This window comes from Myotis yumanensis, unplaced genomic scaffold (genome assembly GCF_028538775.1).
Source record: "Myotis yumanensis isolate MYYU_CA2020_CCGP unplaced genomic scaffold, mMyoYum1.0.hap1 SCAF_1, whole genome shotgun sequence".
NCBI lineage: Eukaryota > Metazoa > Chordata > Mammalia > Chiroptera > Vespertilionidae > Myotis > Myotis yumanensis.
This window is the reverse complement of record NW_027223752.1, coordinates 209,465,479-209,486,104: the sequence shown is the minus strand read 5'-3', so window position 1 is coordinate 209,486,104 and position 20,626 is coordinate 209,465,479. Positions and strand designations below refer to the sequence as shown.

The following is a 20,626-nucleotide window of genomic DNA, read 5'->3' as shown; positions in this document are numbered from 1 at the left end:
ATCATGCTTGTATGATTATGTGGAAACCTGATAATATTTTAACCATTAAAAAATGAACAGCAAGCAGTTGACAGAATCTTTATTGTAAACAGAGGTCATTAATAGTTGTTACAAACTGAACTGAAACTCAAAGTTAGCAATCTGAATCAGATTTATAGGTTTCCTTTTGTTTGGCATAACTTGTCATCTTTGCACCTGCAGCACTTTTAAAAAGATTGCTAAAATTATCAGCATATCAATGGTCTCCTTTATGTCAAGTTTAGAACCAGAACATTCTTACCCTCTTAGGAAAACTCATTCAAAACTAGGTAGAACTTCCACCTTTTATCATCAAAGCTATTACACAATTTTTTTTTACAATGCAAAAGAATACAAATAAGTATATTTTAAATATTACAGACCATATATGGGCAGTCCCCACCTTGTGTCGTTTTGCATTTTCCTACCTGCTGTAAAGTATCTTTCTTTTATTTCATGTGTCCCCCTGACCACTACAATCCACTCTGAAGTACTGCATTAGCCACCGCCCCCAGCCTGCTGCTAGTCACAGCAGTGCTCAGCGTAGGGGAGGAACAGCTGGTAGAAAGAGGAACGTTAACATTTCAGTTTATAGAAAAATACCATCTGGTGGTGAGAATGAGTAGCTAAAGCTTTACTGTTATGCAAAATAGGTCACAGGTAAAAAGGATGGTTTGTTCTTGATCTGCTCTCCAGTGAATTTTCCACTCTACAGTTTAGTGAAAAGGCAAGGACCACCTTCAAAGTGTCCTCAAATACTATACCTGTTACCTTAACAATCAGTTCTATAAAACATCAAAATATCCTCTAATGTCAAAAGCACTAATGGAGATGTATCAAAAACAGAAGTATGTCTCAACGAGGAGCAAAAATAGATATTTCATGAATTATATTCAATAAATAAAACATTGTTAAGATAGTGTTTTGTAGTTTTTGTAAAAATATTTAAAGAAATATTCAAAACAAATCTAAATAGAGCAGACAAGTGATGGATGTAAAATTTAAAAATATACTGAGCATCTGAATGGACATTTCAATGATTTTTTCTTGAATATCACTCAGATGTTAATTGGTACTGAATATATTAAAATAGGTTCTGAATATCACTGCAACTATAATACTCAGAGGTCATAAATTTCATTCTCTTTTTTATTCATTTAAAAACTGCACTCAGTACTGTATAGCAAGTCAGTTTCTATTTTAGTATACTTTAGTACACTATTCATAATCTCTAAGGCATTTGGTTGTTCTATCAGAGAGAACTGTAACATGCTGAATGCAAATTGTTTTTGTATTGATTTTCCTATCCACACAGCTCAAAGTGCCCATCCCAGAATGTAGGCCGGGGCCTACGATTTATCACTACTGCCTCCTGACAGCACACTACTTCAAAGTCTCTGTCCCTGATACTGTGCATGTCTTAACAATACCAGAGAGTGCCTTTCAAGTTGAATAGAAAATACATTAAAAATCACTGACTTGAGGGTTGAAAATCATTCCAGTGGGATGGTGATGTTATAACAGAGATCAATTCTCATACTTAAAACTGACTTGTATTATTTTCTGCATTGCACCCTTAGTCCAGTGCTTCCCAACTTATTTCAAGGCTTGGCGCACATTAAAAGGGGTAGTAACTATATGGTGCACACTGGGGTGAACCCACCAGCCATTCTGGACAGCGGGACTTGCCACTTCTTACTGTGCTGCACTGAGGGCTGAGGTTGTAAGTGTTTGGCAACCCTTTTCCCCAATTCAGGTACTCCAGTGCGCCATGGCCCACCAGTCAGGAAACTGGGTAACCCATTACCAGGCCAATTTGACATTTTGGAACTAGCTTAGGAGAGTTTAAAATCTGAAGGGATTGACTTTTTTTTTTTTTAAACATGAGGCTGATTGGTTTATTTTTTAACCGAAGTAAGTATACCTGCTTGATTTCTTTTTTAAAATTTATTGTCTAAAGTTGATTTGATTCTTATCTGTAAGTCTGAATTAGTCTTTGTTGGTCTTTGTAGAGTTTTAAATAATTGAAACCAATGCATTAAGTGAAAATAACAAGGTATTTGGAAGCAAGTGTATCTAGGTTTGAATCCCAACTCTGCTATTTTCTACGTGAGATCAGGCAAGCATCTTAAGTTTCTGATCCTCAATTTCTTAATGGTAAAAACTGGGACAGTAACGTCTACTTACAGAGCTCGAGTGAGAATTAGAGAGAGAACACATGCAACGCCTAGACAGTGCCTAGGATGTATAAGAAGCTTAATAAATGACAACTGTCATCATTATCTAAAAGTAAAGCTAGGATGGTATTTTAATTTCTACCACATGGTGAACAGTTAATATTTATTAATATTTAACAAGTAAACATTCTATTACAGAGTATTCTTCCTAGTGCAAAACTAAGGAACCACACACAGTCTTTTACTACCTCACACATGTGCAGTGAGAATGTGGCTGAAAGTTAACGCACTAGAAACCTGTCTTGCCTCGTAGAAGCGAAGAGAGAGCATGTAACATTTATTGACAGTGTACCTTTCAACCATCTCGAGGGGGTCTATGCCCAGTAGTTACCAAAAGCTTACTTACAGTGAATCTAACAGTTGCTTCAGCCCTTTATCTTTTAGACAAGGAATAGTGGAGTTTTAAAAACACTTTTAAAAAATTTGGATTTTATTCACATCTGATAATTATTTTAGAAAACGTTAACTTGAAGATCAGTGCAACTTAATGAAAGGTCTATTAGAATTTAGGCTCTCTGAGATTGTTTTAAATATGGAGATTATAATAGATACAGTAGTGCTCTGCAGATAAAATAATTACCAGTATCACAAACTCTGTAAAAACATAATTGCATGCATACTCTTAAAAAAAAGTCAAGTCAAGATATGAACATATTGAAGACTCTTGGGTTGTTCTAATGAGTGTTCCCACAGGGGTGGTCTGAGACCTGGCAGCCCATGTTCTGGCCTGTCACCTGCACCTTGAAGAGAGTCCCGTCGGCACACATGCAGAGCTTGTAGCGCACCCACTCCCCAGCACCAAGCTGGTCCCCACCGGAGGAACTAGGCAGGCGAGTGGTGCTAACCATCACGGTTCCATTTAGGATGATGCTGTTTTCCTAGGAGGAGAATAATAAGACCTATTTACCTCCACAAATGGGGATACAACAAGTTTAATAAACAGAACTTACTGGAATATTAACAACTAAAGAAGGCAGTAAGCGAGAGTGAAGTCGTGACCAAAACGACAACACAGAAACCAAAACTAATGTCAAGATTCAACCAGTGACCTTTTAGTAATAGTTTACAACATACACCAATACACTTGTTACACAATTTACTTCTCACTAGTAACAATTACAGCAGAATTCCTAAGTGCATAATGAGGCTGATGTTGACAAGGTCTCAGACCACTTTATTTACTTCCTGAGAGAGTTTTCACAGTTACTGCTTGGTAAGTTTCTGATGATGCTAAGAAAAAGAATTTTTCCCTAGAGAAAATTCACTTTAATTCTCACTGTTTCTGCATCACACAGATGCAGATTCAAGCGTATACTTTTGAAGACCAGGGACTCCAAGGAACTGCTTGGAGGGTCTCTTCTTCAGTTCCAGGAACTTTCTTGTATTACAGGCCCTTCCTATCTCCCTTCTTTGCTGTTTCCTTTTCTTCTTTTCATTCATTCAACAAATAATTATTTAAATGTCTACTCTGTGTTGGACACTATTCTAGGTGCTGGGGATACAGCAGTCAACAGACAGGCAAAGTCCAAGTTCTCCTGCAGCTGGCATTTAAATGGGGAGGGGCAGACAATAAACACACCAACAGGGAAAACTAACAGGACATCATCTGAGAAGAGTCAGCCAGGGTACGTAGAGAGAGTGACCAGGCAGGGTTCCACTTTACACAGGTGGTTGGGGAAGGCCTCTCTGATGAGGTCAAAGTCCAGAGGAAACTGGGTCATGTGAAGGAGTGAGCCATGTGGGTTAATGGGAAGGAAACCATACACCAAAGGCTCCAAGGGGAAGATGTGCCTGGGGTTCAGGAACAAGTAGGAGGCCAGTGTGGCTGAAGCAGAGAGACTGAGGGAGTAGATTGGTAAGAGATGAGTCAAAGAAATAACTAGGGGCCACATGTAAGGCCGGGGAATGGACTTTGGATCTTACTCTGAACTAGATGGGAAGCCATTTGTAGGGTTCTGAATAGGGAAGTGATATGAGCTTTTGAAAAGGATCACTCTGGCTGCTGTATAGAGAACTGTCTACAGGGCGAAAGGGGAGTCAGGGACCCTTAGGAGGCTGTTCAACAGTGCGGCAGGAAATGGTGGTGGCGATGGCGGTGGCAGAGCCTGAAGGCTTTGCTGATGGACTGTTGTGTTTGAAATGCCTATTAGATAGTAAAGTACAGTAAGTAGTTGGATATGTGAATCTTAGTTCAAAGGAAAGATATAGCAGGAATTTGAGAATCATCAACTTATAGAGGGTATTTAAAGCAATGAGAGAAAGTTGGTTATGAAGTAATGAAAATGGCTCATTGATCAGGAAGTGAAAGTATATTGGACTAAATATAGTCCAATTTTGTTCCAATGCTGCCATCATGTGGTCATTTAATTTTATTTTCTTTATATTGCTAGTGCAGTTATTTTTAAAAGCAGTTTTATAAAATTCTAATTATTAGCTATACACTTAAAACTAACCACTAATATTAACTAAATTACAAAGCTAATTATCTTTTCAATATTGGCCTTTATTTCTTTAACTGTGGAAAAATGGATATGGTGTATGTATATTACAAATTATTTTAATAATCGTCATATTAACAACAGGTAGAATTTCCAGGTAGAAAAAAGTAAAAGACTTAGGTCACTTGCTAATGGCTAGGTACAAATCTATCACAACTATTGCTTCTTTGAGTTTCTAGTGCAGAGAACAATGCCCCCACTGTGACCATTCTTCAACACTATTTGTTTAGAGGAATGTAAAAAATACCCTGCATTGTTAGTGAATTTTTGGCAAGAATCACATTTTATGTCCATCTTTTTTATTCAGAGATTGGAATATGTGCTTTAGGGGGGGAAAAGCTGTTTATGAAAGTGAAAGAACTTAGTTTTTTAAAGTTTATTTTTTCTAAGAACTATGAGATTAAATTTAAATAAAGAATTATTTTATAAGTCCTTAGGTTTAAGTTAACTTTTGTCACTTAGTGCTTGGTAAAAAAAAGTTAATTAGCTTGAATTAATTAACATATAGCAGGTGCCCAAAGACATCCTATATAATAAAAGCCTAATATGCTAAGTGTCCGGTCATCCGTTCAACCAATCAAAGCGTAATATGCTAATGATATGCTAAAGCAGCTCAATCGCTCACTATGATGTAAACTGACCACCAGGGGGCAGATGCCCCAACTGGTAGGTTAGCTTGCTGCTGGGGTCCGGCCAATTGGGACTAAGCGAGATGAGCTGGACAAGCCCTGGAACCCTCCCTTGATCCCTCCCCGGCTGGCCAACCTCCCACGTCTCTCCCCAGCCCCAGTCGTGCACCGGTGGGGTCCCTTGGCCTGGCCTGTGCCATCTCACAATCCAGGACCCCTCGGGGGATGTCGGAGAGCTGGTTTCGGCCCAATTCTGCAGGCCAGGCCAAGGAACCCCACTGGTGCATGAATTTTTGCACCAGGCCTCTAGTTTTGAATAAATATGCTTTAACCAGAATTATGAGCAGGTAAAACATTTTCAGACTTATTGCTCCCTTATGAAATATTTACCTATTAAAATTCAGATATAATCTGTAAAGCACAAAGAGAATCTCACATTTCCACAGCTAGAATAAAGGGAAACCTTTTCCCCTTAGAATTAACAATGGACGTATAAATAAAAAAACATTTTATATGTTTGCTAATTGATTTTCATGACACTGGATATAAAACCCGGGAAGGAATATGAAAAGTCTTTAACTGAAAAGAAACATAACTTCAGAGAATAGATACTTAATTTGATCTTTCAGAATTCTCTTTTGTAAGTTTTTGTTGTTGGTGTTGTTTGGTTTTGGTTTTTGTCTTTTAAAATAATACAGGTATCATCATATACATTTTTTAAAAAAAAATGACAGACAAGCAGAAATAAAATAAAAATAAAAGTCATCTATGATCCTGCTACTCATAGCTAACTATTGTGACATTTGGTGTTTCCTTGCAGATTTTATAATTACACATGTTTTGAAATGTAAAAATGAGGTATTTCACAAATTATTCTATAACTTTCACTTCAAAATCCATTTTGAACATCTATGTCAAAAAATATACAACTACATTACCATTTTTAATAATTGTACACTACTCCACATACAGATTTATATATACCCAAAAATCTTATAATTCTCTTAAATTCTTAAAAAATACTCACTGCTTTTAACTCCATATTACCACCCATGTGAAATTCAATGGTTTTGCCCATAATGAACACTCCTTCATTTCCACGCACTATAGCACGTCCATCAACTTTTATATTTAAATCACTAGTGGCATTGCTGGTAATCTGAATATTAAAAAAAAAGCAGTGAAAAGAGTTACAAAGTTAAAGTGAATATTATTATCAGAGACAGAGGAATAGGAGTTTTACCATGAATATGAAAGGCAAGTGTTTTCATTCATGTTTTACAGATGTTGAGGTAAAGCGATGACTTGATAATGATCACATAAGCTAGGTAATGACAAATCTAGAATTTGTCTTTTTCATTGTTCTGGAATTTCTTTCATGCCACATAAAACAGTAAAACTCCCCTCCCAATTTGTACCTTTAGAGCAGCGATTTTCAACTAGTGTGCTGCACGAATCTTTAAAACATTCAATACCCAACTATTTAGCCAGGGGCACTAACCTCTTTTCCCTTAGACTGTCAAATAAAGAAAATGACACTAGCCAACACAATAAAGCTGTCTGATGGGAATGAATCAAAATTATATCTATTTTTTGGTCAAATCAGCAAAAAATATATTTTTTGGTGTGCTGCAGAATTTTAGTAATTAGTTTGTGTGTCATGAGATGAAAAGGGTTGAAAATCGCTGCTTTGGACAGTAACTCTCTTCCATTAATAAAGCAAAGAAAATAAATCATACCCTTTCAGTAGATGCTTTTTGAACATTCAAACTTTTCACTCCACTTGGCAAATGAAACTCATGAGTTTCATAGTCTGTGCTGAATAAAATATTTTGAGTCCTTGGGTCGAAAAACTGCATACCAATGTCACTTGTAATAGAAGTTTTGTTCTTTTCTACACTGAGTTTTGTTGTCCCTTGCTGAAAAACAATCTTCAGAAAAATACTTTATCATGAATATGTTTTCAAAGAAGACTGCATCCAAAATTCATCAAGAACATTATCAAAACACTCTATAACAACAGACTAATTTCAAATATTTTAACTGTCCATCTGTGCCCCCTCCACCCACTTGAGATAAAAATTCTTTAAAACAAGGCTCACTGGGGTGGTGAGCACACAATACAATGCACGTAGGACGCGTTGTGGAACTGCCCACCTGAAACCTGCCTAATAAATTCAATTAAAAGAAAAAAATAAATTGAAATAATTTAGAAAAAGTACAATCTCATCCCCCCCAAAACACACAATAAAACACAAAAACAGGGGCTTATGCACTTATTTGCTTACTAGAGGCCCAGTGCACGATTAAATCGTGCAGGTTGGGTCCCTAGGCCTAGCCTCCTGCGATCAGGGTCATCTTCTGCCCGTTCACCAGTCCCCAGGCTGAACGCCGCATCTGCCACCGGGCTGTCAGGCCGTTGGGATCACCAGCTCATCCCCCGCTGCTCCAGGGCTCAGGCCTGCGGGAAAGCGGGTGCCGGAGACTTCACCTCCATGCGCGTGCACTGGGCCAGCCACTGATGGAACGTGCTGCCTGCTCTGACTGCTCACGCCGCTGCTGCCACTGCTGCTGGGGCTTGAGGCGCTGACAGAGGCTGCGGGGCGCACCCGTGATCTACCCGCCCGGCATGAGCGGCCCCAAGCGGGCAGCGCGTTCCATCAGTGGTGGCCCGTTCCATCAGTGGTGGCGGCACAAGCGCATGGAGGCGAAGTGCAGGTGCCCGCTTTCTCGCAGGCCTGAGCCCCCAGCAGCAGGGGATGAGCTGGTGATCCCAACAGCCTGACAGCAACCTGGACCTCCTGCCACCCACCCTGATTGCCCTTTCACCATGGCTGATCCATCCGAGCCTGTGGGCAGGGGGCAGGGACCAAGAGGCCAGTCGCCAGTCCCGCCCCGCCCCCGCTAACAGGGGGTGTGGTTGGGGGGGGAGAGACCGAGAAGTGGTCAATGCGACCTCATGGCCACTGGTCGTTTGGTCGTTCTGGTCGTTTGGTTGTTCCGGTCATTAGGGACACTGGCTTTTTATATGTTAAGATATTGCTCTGCACAAATACATGGGTCTAGGCCTGTGATGGGCATGGAAGGTAAGGGTACATTGAGGTTCTATGCGGTTAAAAACCTTTGCTATAGCAGCCCCTTGGCATGGGCTACCACTGACTAGATGGGCATATTCTCTTCTAAACTCCCAGAAAGTAGAGTATTCTAACCAGGAAAGGTACTTTTTTTAAAAAAAGTTATTTTATTGATTTCAGAGAGAGGAAGGAAGAGGGAGAGAGGGACAGAAACATCAATGGTGAGACAGAATCATTGATTGGCTGCCTCCTGCATGCCCCCTACTGGGGATTGAGCCCACAATCTGGGCATGTGCCCTGCCAGGGAATCAATCCGTGACCTCCTAGTTCTGTGGTCGGCAAACCGCGTGCACATACAGTGCAATTGAAACTTCGTGGCCCATGCGCAGAAGTTGGTATTTTGTGGAAGAGCCGGTATTTTGTGGAAGAGCCACACTCAAGGGGCCTAAGAGCCGCATGTGGCTCATGAGCCGCGGTTTGCCGAGCCGCAGTTTGCCGACCACTGTCCTAGTTCATGGGTTGATACTCAATCACTGAGCCACACTGGCTGAGCAGGAAAGGTACTTTTTAAAAAATGGTTTTCTTGTCTGGAGAAGACAGGAGTAAACTATGTATTCTTATAGAAATTATGTCTATCACAGAACGTGCTACAATGGAACAAAATCTGGAATATTAAGAAAGCATTTAACATTAACAGATTAAAGACCAATAATATTATTAAACATATTTATGAATTTTTCTCTAATGTCCCTCAGTTAAGTCTGATAACTTACAGGCTGGTTGTTGCCAGTGATGACCAAATTTTCATTTCGCCTTCCTCCTACTGTGCTCTTATAAAGAGGGTGGATAACGCCCATGTCAGATACTTGCTTAAAACGAAGCAGGCCACTTTCGTGAAACTCCATGCTGTCACAGCCATTTGGTCCAATGCGAATCACAGACCAGATAACAAGTGTTATCTAAAAAAGAAAAAGGCCGGCTGTTAACAGGCAGTGAACATTTAACATACTTGGGAAACAAACAGAAGCGATCACTGCCAAAGGATAAAACTTCTTAAAGTGTGTCTTCAGTGAGATGAACATATCAGTTGGTTTTCCACTTATAAAAAACACACATTTAATTTCTATCATGATATTATATGCAAATAGCTGATGGTCAAAAGGTGCTAAAAGGTCTATAATAGAAACAGAGCAGTTTATTTCTTCTACCCCTTCCATATCTCATCCATATGACAACCACTTTCAACAATTTTATCTATTTTGTCTAGAATTTACCTTCACATTTAAACATAATATTTGTGCATTATTTCTTCTCTCATCAAGTTTAGGTTTTATCTATTGATATTCTATTTCAATAGGTGAGAATTTTAGCTCATTTATATTTCTTCTCCTCCAACTTCAATCTCAAGTTTTGGTTAAATCCATGTTTAGCATTTTCAGTAATATGACCATATAAATATTACTCACTGCTAAGTCAAATACTATATATGGTAGCAGTTCCTTTCTCATACTTTGTGTCTCTCAGAGTTTAATGTCTTCCCTTTTTTTGCTTAGTTTCTTTGAAAATCTGACCAAATCTTTCCAAACCCTCGAGTATTTGTCAAATGTCTCTCAATATAATGTTCTAGGAGGCCAAGCCTCCCAGATAACTTATAAGTTCTATTTTTCTCTCAGAAAATCTTTCTGGAACCCCTGTCTTCTTGCTCCAGTCTGGACGTCACCTCTGGGCCTGCTGCACAGCTGTCATCATGAACTTGTCCTTCACGTTCATGCTGGAACTCCCTTTTGTCTTCCTCCCTGTGGATACCCAGTTTCCTGTATCAGTGTCTTCAACTTTCATGCTTTAGTACCTCCTTCTGGTACAGCACATCCTCCCGTGGCTTCCTCAGCATGTATGTGAAGTGAAATTTTTTGAGTGTGCATCGCTAAAAATATGTGCATAATCCCTCACACTTGACTGATGGTCTAGCTTGGTAGATGTTTCCACATTTGACACTGTTTTGTTCCTGAATTTTGAAGGCCCTTGCTTACTTGCCTTTTAGCTTCCGGTGCTACTTTTGAGAGGTCTGATGCCACTCTGATTTTTATTCCTTACATTCATAACCTGTCCCTTTTTCCTCTGGAAGATTTCATCATCTCCTCTTTATTCCTGGTTTTCTTCAGTTTCAAAGTGATGGCTTGGTGTGAGTCTTTTCTATGTATTATGCTGGACCCAGAATGGTACTTTTCAATCTGTTCTAGAAACTTTTCTTGGTTTATTTACTTGAGAACATTCTCCCCAGTATGCTTCCTATTCTTTTTCTGAAGATACTAACTCCTATTAACAGAATGTTACAGTTCCTGGGTTAATTCTTTAATTTTGTTGAACTTTCTGGAAGAGTTCCTTTTCTTTATCTTCCAATATCTGTCTATCTATCTGTCTATCTATCTATCTATCTATCTATCCATCCATACATCTGACCCACCCACCCATCCTCCCATGTGTGTATGTCTATGAGTTGTCCTTATTCTTTAATGGCTCCTTTTTAATGGCATGTTATCCTTGTTCCATTGATGCAATATCCTCTCATTTCTCTGCAGATATTTTAGTTTTTCCTTTTTATTTAAGTTTTCTGTCATTCATTGCACTTTCACCATCTCCTTGAATTCCTCCTTTCCCCATGGTGTGGATAGTTTTGGTCTCTATCAGTTTTCAATTCTGGAAGCTTAAAAAAAATATTGATCCCTGGAGGTTCAGTGTTCATATTTAACAGTGAGGTTGCAAAAAGTCCATAAAAAGTTTTCTGTGTGGGGTGCAGCTTGTGACTGTCAGGCTTCCTGTAGCCTTTTCACTGGGACCTGCCAACTGTCAGCATCTTTAGGTCTTTTCTCAAGGTGCTTCAGTTTCTCCAAAGAAGACCATTTTATGTCTTGCCTTGGGCATGTAAGCCTGGTGCCAGGAAGCTGGAGGTGGAGGATGAGGATAAGGGAGCCTCGGAAAGGAACTCTTGGTACTCAGGGTTCAGACTTCCTGCCTTCAGTATAGAAACCCATCCTTACCCGCTCTGTGCAGTAGCCTCAGGTAGTGAGATTCTCTCTGGTTCAGGGTATTCTTCTGTGGGGTTAGGAGGGGTTGTTGTCTAACTGCTGGCTGGAAGGGAGAGGAAGGCTAGGGATCTCATGCCTTCTATAGATTTTTCAAACAAGCTCCGTTTTCAGTTCTCGCCTCACTCTTGCTTGTACTTCTTAGTCCTGAAGCTTTTCAGGATTCCGCAAGGCACTTCATCAAGACACCCTGGAACCCCTCCCCAACACACACAGCAGTTTCTTTTCTCAGGTAAGTTATTTGCCATGCCTCCTCCTCCTTTTTGTCTTCATATATGATTAAGGATTTCAGTTGCCTCCCACTTTCTTCCAAGATATTGACATTTTCACTTTGGAATGAGCTTTTTAGAGAGAAAGAGGATGAAAATATCTTTAGCTGCCATCTTAATCACAAATTTCCAATAAAATAAATTAACAAATGGAAATAAATTGGGAGTATGTGCTCCCAGTAAAGCTATTTATAGTACTAGCTCTTTCTTTCTTTCTTTTTTTTTTTTTGGTTAACCCTTACCCAAGGATATTTTTTCCACTGATTTTCAGAGAGAGTGGAAGGGAGGGAAGTAGGGAAGAGAGAGAGAGAGAGAGAGAGAGAGAGAGAGAGAGAGAGAGAGAAGGAAAGAAAGAAAGAAGCATTGATGTAAGAGAGACACATTGACTGGTTGCTTCCCTCCCCCAACCGGACTTGAGATTGAACCTGCAACCCAGGTATGTGTCTTGAGGTTAACTGAATCCGATACCCTTTGATGCTGGGCTAATGCTCTAACCACTGAGCAATGCTGGCCAAGGCTAACTCTTTACTTAAATCAAAAAGAGCTTGTGTGGCTAATGGCTAGAGCACTAGCCTGCACACTGAAGGGTTGTGGGTTCAGTTCCTCAAGGCATGTACCTGGGTTGCAGGTTTGATCCCAGCCCAGTTTGAGGCAGGTGCAGGAGGCAACTGATCAATGAGTCTCTCTCATATCAATGTTTCGCTCTCTTTTTCTCTCCTCCCCTTTTTCCTTCCACTTTCTCTGAAAATCAATGGGAAAAATATCCTCGAGTGAGGATTAACAAAAAGAAAAAAAAGAAGAAGAATTAGACACAAAATATTTTAGGTGTACATAAATACAAAGGAAATATTAGAAGTAAAAAATAAATGGAATCTCTTTAGAACTGCCAAAGTTCATGTTCATGATTGGTCTTAGGTATACCAATAATCACTCTCTGAAATTTTTTAAAAAAATATATTTTATTGATTTTTTACAGAGAGGAAGGGAGAGAGATAGAGAGTTAGAAACATCGATGAGAGAGAAACATTGATCAGCTGCCTCCTGCACACCTCTCACCGGGGATGTGCCCGCAACCCAGGTACATGCCCTTGACCGGAATTGAACCTGGGACCTTTCAGTCCGCAGGCCGATGCTCTATCCACTGAGCCAAACCGGTTTTGGCACTCTCTGAAAATTTAACGCTCACATAGTTACAACCTTGGATTAAAAGTCTTCTCCCTTAAAAAAGGAACATCTTTGTAAAAGGCAACAAACCGTGTCCTCAGTGTACACTAGCTTACCAGATCCTTTCATTCTCTGACAACAGAGATTTAAGACTATCCTATATAATAAAGATGTAATATGCAAATGATCATTACACCGTGAAGTGTAATGACCAACCATAACGACTGGATCACAGATCAGCAGGAGGGTGGGGCAGCGAGCTGCAAGCAGGCAGAGGTGGAGAGCTACAGGAGGGGACAGGGCAGCAAGCTATGAGGGGGAGCGGGGTGGGGGGGGGGGGCAGAGGGAGCTACAGGAGGGCAGCAGCAAGCTACTGGCTACAAGTGGGTGAGGGAGAGCTACAGGAGGGGACAGGGCAGCAAGCTATGAGGGGAGGCAGGGAGTTGGGAGGAGCCACTGGAAGGTGGCAGCAAGCTACTGGCACACAGATTCTAGTGCACAGGGCTACTAGTAAAATATAATCTTTTACTGCTATCCAAGGGTTTATAATTTTAAAAATCTAGCTGAGGAGACAATACTAAATGCAGAAAAAGTTGAATGAAAGTAGAAAAGATTATATTTTTTAGGAGAGGTGAAAGCAATAAAATCATCCTGGCAAAGGTCTCTTCTATTGAATTGATTCTACCCTTTTAAAAGTTAAATCTTTAAAGGGAAGAATCCATGAACATCATTTTTTCTTTTCTTTTCTTTTTTTATTAAAGAAAATGAATACATGGCAATGTCAGCACACTGAATTTTATATATGTGTATGTGTGTATATATATATATATATATATATATATTCACTAAAACTCAATAAGAGATAAAATATGTGTAGGAGAACAGAAAGTAAGAGGATCCTGAAAGAACTTATAGAACAAATTCCATTATTTCACTGAAAAACAGAGCAAAATTCCCATGATAATGAAAAAAGGATATTCAGTACTGCATACTCACAATTAAGTTGATGACAGCCAGGATAAACAAGAGGATAATCACACAGATGGCCAAGTTGCCCTTTCTCCCTCTCAAGCCCGTTTTATGGAGGCGATCTTCGTCGATTGGAATATATCCGGCTTTGAAGTTGCTGTTGTGCTCTTTATTGACATTCCTTCTCTCAACAGCCTTCTCACGCATGGACTTCTTTACAGGACCATTGGAACTTTGCTAAAACAAAGTACAACACATTGGGACAGCTTTTGATGCATTTATTTGTTAAGTGCATATTCATAACCAAAGAAAGCTAAATTGGTCAGTGATATATTTTCCCCTAATAAACTTCAAATCATATTGAGTTTCAGGCTCCAAGAAAGGACATTAATTACTATGCTTAAAGGGGTGGCAGGAAGAACTTTCAGTGTGACTATTTGGTAACAGATTTCTACTCTCTGCTTTGAATAGTCCTACTTCTAGTGAAGCTCATTTGGGGCAAGAGTTGATATATATACATTCTACAGTGGGTAATCTTTTAATTAATGATTCATAATTATTTTAAATTATATATGTTTTCATTTATATGAAAAGAATTTGGGGAGGCTGACAGATTTTGTTCTTTATCAAAGCCAAAAATGGGCTAAAGCTAACATTATCCTAGACCAGCAGTTTTCAAAGTATGAGCTATGGAGTCCTGGAGGGGTCTGGAGGGTGAAAACCATTTTCAAAATAACACTAAGATGTTATTTTTCCTTTTTTACTCTCCTCTTGTGAATGTACAGAGGAATTTTCCATAGGCCCCATGACTATATGGGATGACATCATTGCTCTAACAGCTAATGAAATTGTGCACTGTGTATTCCTGTGTTGAAAAATTTTTCCAGTTTTTCTAATACAGTAAATATCAACGGATATAACACATGTGGACAAAAGCTCCTTGGGATCCTCAGTGATTTTTAAGAGTATAAAGAGTACCCGAGACCAAAATCAATAGTATAGACCAGTGGTCGGCAAACTGTGGCTCGAGAGCCACATGCGGCTCTTTGGCCCCTTGACTGTGGTTCTTCCTAAGCCTTAGGAGTACCTTAATCTACACTAATAAAAGAGAAAGATGGTAATTAGCGTACGACCGCTACCCTTTTCATTGGCTAATCAGTGAGTATATGCAAATTAACTGTCAGCCAAGATGGCGGCCGGCAGCCAGGCAGCTGGAAGCGAACATGAGGCTTGCTTGCTGCTGACTCCAACGTTCCCCACCTCACTTGCCGGCCTCTGAGCTACAACTCTAAGCAACTATGTACTATGTTGCAAATAAGATAAACAAAACTCCAGAAACCAGCTGGACTGAAAGCCAGGCGGACCGAAACTTTGTATCGATGTTTTCAGCAGCGAGGCCTCAGAGCTAAAGCTGGGCCAGAATTAAAAAAAAAAAAAAAGAAAACAAGGAGCGGTTGGAAGCTTCAGTCACTCGCTTCAGGAAAACAGCCCTCAGCCCCTCACCCAGACTGGCCAGGCACTCCAGTGGGGACCCCCACCCTGATCCAGGACATCCTTCAGGGCAAACCAGCCAGCCCCCACCCATGCACAAGGCCTCTATTCTATATAGTAAAAGGGTAATATGCCTCCCAGCACCGGGATCAGCGGAGCAGTGAGGCCTCCTGGCACTGGGATCAGCGTGACAGGGGGCAGCGACCAAACCCCCTGATCACCCTGCGGCTCTGTGTGTGACAGGGGGCGGGGCCACAACCTCCCTATCTGCCCTGCTCTGTTCGTGACAGGGGAAGGCACCCCAACCCCCTGATCAGCCCTGCTCTGTGCCTGATAGGGGGGAGCTCCCCAATCCCGTGATTGCCCTGGGGCTCTGTGTTTGACAGGGTGTGGCGCCCCAACCCCCCCCCCCCCCCCCCACGGGCCCTGCTGTGTGTGTGACAGGGTAGAGCCATAACCTCTCCATCGGCCTTGCCCTGAGTGTGACAGGGTGCGGCGCCCCAACCCCCCTCCACGGGCCTTGCTCTGTGTGTGACAGGGTAGAGCCATAACCTCCCCATTGGCCCTGCCCTGAGTGTGACAGGGTGCAGTGCCCCAACTCCCCTATCAGCCCTACTCTGTGAGTGACATCGGGGAGCTCCTCAACCCCCTGATCGGCCCTGCTCTGTGTGTGACAGGGGGCAGCGCCCCAACCCCCTGATCGGCCCTGCTCTGTGCGTGGCAGGGGGTGGCGCCGTAACCTCCCCATCGACCCTGCCTTGAGTGTGACAGGGGGCGGTGCCCCAACCCCCCAATTGGCCCTACCCTGAGTGTGACTGAGGGTGGCATCGCAACCTCCCGATCTGCCCTGCTCTGTGCATGACGGGGTGGCGCCCCAACTCCCCAATCGGCCCTGCTCTGAGCCTGACCAGGAGCTGCACCTAGGGATTGGGCCTGCCCTCTGCCACCCGGAAGCAGGCCTAAGCCAGCAGGTCGTTATCTCCCAAGGGGTCCCAGACTGCGAGAGGGCACAGGCCGGGCTGCCCCCCCCCCCCCCCCAGTGCACAAATTTTTGTGCACCGGGTCTCTAGTTAAGTTAATAACAATGTACCTACCTATATAGTTTAAGTTTAAAAAATTTGGCTCTCAAAAGAAATTTCAATCGTTGTACTGTCGATATTTGGCTCTGCTGACTGATGAGTTTGCCGACCACTGGATAGACAATACATGCTGTGGAGTGTAATGGGAGGAGACACAGGATGGCTTGGAGTTGCCAGGGAAACCAGATGGAGTGGGTGGGTCAGATCTGGCAATTCAGGGAGAATAAAGTAGGAAAAGTAGGGCATGTTGTGAAAGTTATTGGACTGCTGGGTACAAACTCTAGCCTTTATGCTGTTTAACTGGGAGTTATTAGAAGTTTTTGAACATGAATGACATGTTTCAGGATGCTCAATGTGTAGGTGTTTGTAGGAGAGTTAGTAAATACAACTACCAGGAAGTAGGCTGTTGGGAGATGTTGCAGGAATAGAGGTTTGTGGTAATGAAGGCCTAAACTAAAGTGGAATGAAAAAGGAAAAAGAAATATAGTTCCAATAGAAAAGTTAACTGAATTTGTAGCCAGGTTCAAAAAGAATCTCATGTTTACTAAATGGTGACTAGTTAAATATGTAGAATGAAGGAGGGAACGTTGCATTTGAACTCAATGAGAACCACATGCCTCAAGTGCAATGGGATGGGATATTAAGTCGTTAGGACTAGCGATACAGATTTGAGAGTTCTCAGCCTCCAGGTAAGTTAAATCTGAGATCACATCAGTTCATTGTGAAAAAATAGTATAAAAAAAAGAGAACAAAGAGCTAAGGAGATAGTACTGGGAGACTTTAAGTGTGTAGGAACAATGGAAAATAAGAAATACAATAACTGTCAAGAAAATCCAGGATGTGCAGTTGCTGAACTTGATTTGTCAGGAAGTGCCTCCACAGCCTTAAAGATGAACTCTGTATAGCAAATTGATAAGTAGGGAATAGTGAAAAGCCAGCATGTATTCATCTATTTCCAAATCCAGAAGGAGAGGAAAGAAAAATTATATCTAAAGAGTTATGTATTGTCAGAGGAAAATTGTGTTTCTTCTGTTGTTTTTGTTATAGCTTCCCCCTTCCCAATTTGGGGGAGCACTTGTATATCTGATGGCAGAGGGAAAGATGTCAAGAGAGGCAGGTGTCTGAGTAGGGCAGGGTAATGTGGGAAACAAGATCCCGTGGAGGCAGGAAAGAAAGGGATTCTGAGCCCTAACCGGTTTGGCTCAGTGGATAGAGCGTCGGCCTGCGGACTGAAGGGTCCCAGGTTCGATTCCGGTCAAGGGCATGTACCTTGGCTGCGGGCACATCCCCAGTAGGGAGTGTGCAGGAGGCAGCTGATTGATGTTTCTCTCTCATCGATGTTTCTAACTCTCTATCCCTCTCCCTTCCTCTCTGTAAAAAAAACCAATAAAATATATTTTTTTTAAAAAAGAAAAAAGAAAGGGATACTGAGTACAGGAGAAAAGAACAGTCTTAAAGGGTGGATTTGGACTTCATTGAAATGGTCACACCACTAAGGGAAACCATTCTTTTTCCTAGGGATGTTCCAGGCAGGGCCATCTGGAATCTTATCATGTGCCAGGACTAGCAGCAGGCTGGTTGGGGGCTTACGCAAAAAGAGAGGAATAAGCACTGTGAGTAATGTGGCAGATAAAAATTTTTAAATTCCACAAAGCAAGTAGGAAGGCTCGATAGAATTTAATTCAATCTACTTAACAGATTTTATCACAAAACAGAATGCTGATATAGTTGTGTAGGTTGTATATCTGCATGCGGTGCACCACCTATGAGGTGCACAGCAGGCATTTTAGCCTTGAATATGCATGTTGGTGGTTTTCCCTGAAGGGAGGTGTGCTTTCTTCTCATTTTCACAGACACTTGTGACAGTGCTGATAGGTGGGCAATTTCAGTCCTAGTCAGAGTTTGAATGTCCGTTTACATAAGACAGGCGGGGCAAAATTTATCCCTGCTGGGATGCATTCTTTAGTCTTCTCTGCTACTTCACATACCGCATGCATTTAACATTTACTGAAGAGTGACTGTATGCCAGATGCTCAAACCAGCAAGATGAGCAAGACATAGCACCTACCCTCAATGAACTTACAAGCAAGTGGGGTAGATAGTCAAGGTCACTAACAACTGCAGTTCAACCAGGCAAGGGCCACGGTGGAGCATGCGCAGGGCACTACAGGGTACACCAGAGGGATGACATTCTACTTAGCTAGCAGGGGCATCAGTTGAAGGTTTTTAAAGACACTTGAGGTTTCAGTTGAATCTTGAAGGATAAACAGGAGTTTGCCAGGCAAAAGTGCAGAGAAAGGCGTGCAGGCAGCAGGAACACCATGGAGATTCTGAGTTCAGGTCATCTCTGAGCAAAGTAATTTTGGTAGCTTTAAGTGGGTGATGAGGAGGATAAGTACAGAAACGGGGCAAAGAAAGAGGTGAGAGAGGTGGTTAGAGGCCAATAAATGAATAGACATAAGTACCATGTCAAGAACGATGGACTTTATCCGTAAGGTGATGGGGAACTACCAAAAATTTAAAATAGGTTAGTGATAAATCAGATTTGCATTAAAGCAAAATCAACCCCAAAAGGACTGAGCTGGACTAGAAGATACCAACAGCAGGTTTCTCTAACAGCCCCAAGTGAGGGCTGGACTGGGCTGCAGCACTGGAGGTGAAGGAGCCTGGGCAGAGGAGGTACAAGGCAGAACGGACGGGACCTGGTGAACGACTGGATGTGAACGGGACAGAGTGGGACCTACGATGACTCCCCCGTAGGACCTGCCTATGGTTTTAGTTGGTGGTTCTGCACCGATTAGGCGACTTGACTTTAAGCTCCGAGAAGGCAGATTTCACGTCTTCCGTATTTTATATCCCTCAGAACGCCTCTCCCAGTGACATATACCTATGAGGTCCCCCCAAGCAGTTAATCACCTATGAAAACCTTTCCAGAAAAAAAAGATTTTCTGGAAACAGAATGCTGGTTGACTCGTATTTATTTTTTAAACACGGTTTAAGAATGGGACTTAAAAAACACCCTATCACATAGTTTTTTTTTTTTCTAAAAGGAGATAACAGTTAAAGAAAAGAAAAAGTGACCATGAAAGTGACTTTGTTGTAAGAAATCACCCTATATAAAGGTTGTCCCCCCCAAAATGTATACACACTTAACAGCTGACAGCTCAATTAATGTTTCTCTCTTTCAGCTTTAACCCATTGGAATTAATAATTATCCAATGTGTGTATACGTATTTTTTGGACACCCTGTATAATTCACACACACATTTTCACATGTATATCTTGCTTTGGGGGGAAAACAGCCCTCAAAGCTATTCTAAGTTCCAAGTTTACCATGCAGATCAGGACATACTTGATAAAGCTTTTTTTTTTTTTTTAAACAACCGGCCAGGGGACAGTTTTAAGCTCCCAGAACCAGGGCGGAGGCGCACCCGGCGCCCGCAGGTCCGCATGGGCGCAGCTGCCCTCCTGGCCGCGCCGGGCAGCCTGGCGCCGCGCGGAGGCTATTTTTACCCGCATCTTCGCTGGCGGCTGAGATGGCCCGTTCCGGCCGGGCTCCCGGCGGCCGCGGCCGCCTCCGGCCTCTCCCCGCGGCCGAGGGACAGCCCCGCCAGGCCGCGGGCAGCTGGCTCGCCCTCGCGGCTCGGGAGCCCCGGGGTCCCGCCGGCCTCCGCCAGCAGCGCGGGCTGCGGACAGCTCCTCCCGCCCCGCCCCGGCCCGCCCGCCAGCCCCGCACCAGCCCCGCACCAGCCCCACCCGCCAGCACCCGGGCGTCCCTGCCCCTCCAGCCCTCCGGCCGCGGCGGGGGTCTCAGACCTGCTCGGCCGCCGCCGCCGCCGCTGCCGCCATCTTCCCGCCGCCGCCCCCCCCCCCCCCCGGCCCGCTCCGGAGCCTGCGCATGCGCCCTGGAGGCAGGGGGGGGGGGGAGAGGGGGGGAGAGCCCGCGGGGCTGTCAGCGCTCCGCCGCCCCTGCACCCGGCCGCGCGTGGGGATCCCCGCGAGCGGGGCGGCCTCTGGATTGTCCCGGAAGGGCCCGCCGCCTCCCCCCGCCCCCTCGGTCCCCGTGGCGCGGGGCGGGTGCCGTCCCGGGGGGGCGGGTGCCATCCCGGGGGGAC

At 42.9% G+C, this 20,626-nt stretch overlaps 1 protein-coding gene across 1 annotated transcript; it reads right to left on the bottom strand.

The window, feature by feature from the left end:
• Window positions 1–64: 64 nt before the first annotated feature.
• Window positions 65–20,382, bottom strand: SGCB (sarcoglycan beta). The gene is made up of 6 exons (XM_070396746.1): window positions 20,328–20,382; window positions 13,969–14,178; window positions 9,230–9,415; window positions 7,122–7,313; window positions 6,410–6,541; window positions 65–3,133 (listed from the first exon to the last, which is right to left on the bottom strand). Exons 1-6 carry the CDS (start codon window positions 20,358–20,360, stop codon window positions 2,930–2,932), a joined length of 957 nt encoding a protein of 318 aa, XP_070252847.1. The 5' UTR covers window positions 20,361–20,382; the 3' UTR covers window positions 65–2,929.
• Window positions 20,383–20,626: the final 244 nt, after the last annotated feature.

Excerpts from the sequence above, each read along its gene's own strand:
- SGCB (XM_070396746.1), bottom strand. The coding sequence starts at position 20,360 with ATGGCGGCAGCGGCGGCGGCGGCGGCCGAGCAG. Across the intron at positions 9,416-13,968 it reads TGGCTGTCATCAACTTAATT|ATAACACTTGTTATCTGGTC; the intron begins GTGAGTATGCAG and ends TTTCTTTTTTAG. Across the intron at positions 7,314-9,229 it reads TCACTGGCAACAACCAGCCT|ATTGTTTTTCAGCAAGGGAC; the intron begins GTAAGTTATCAG and ends ATTTTTCTGAAG.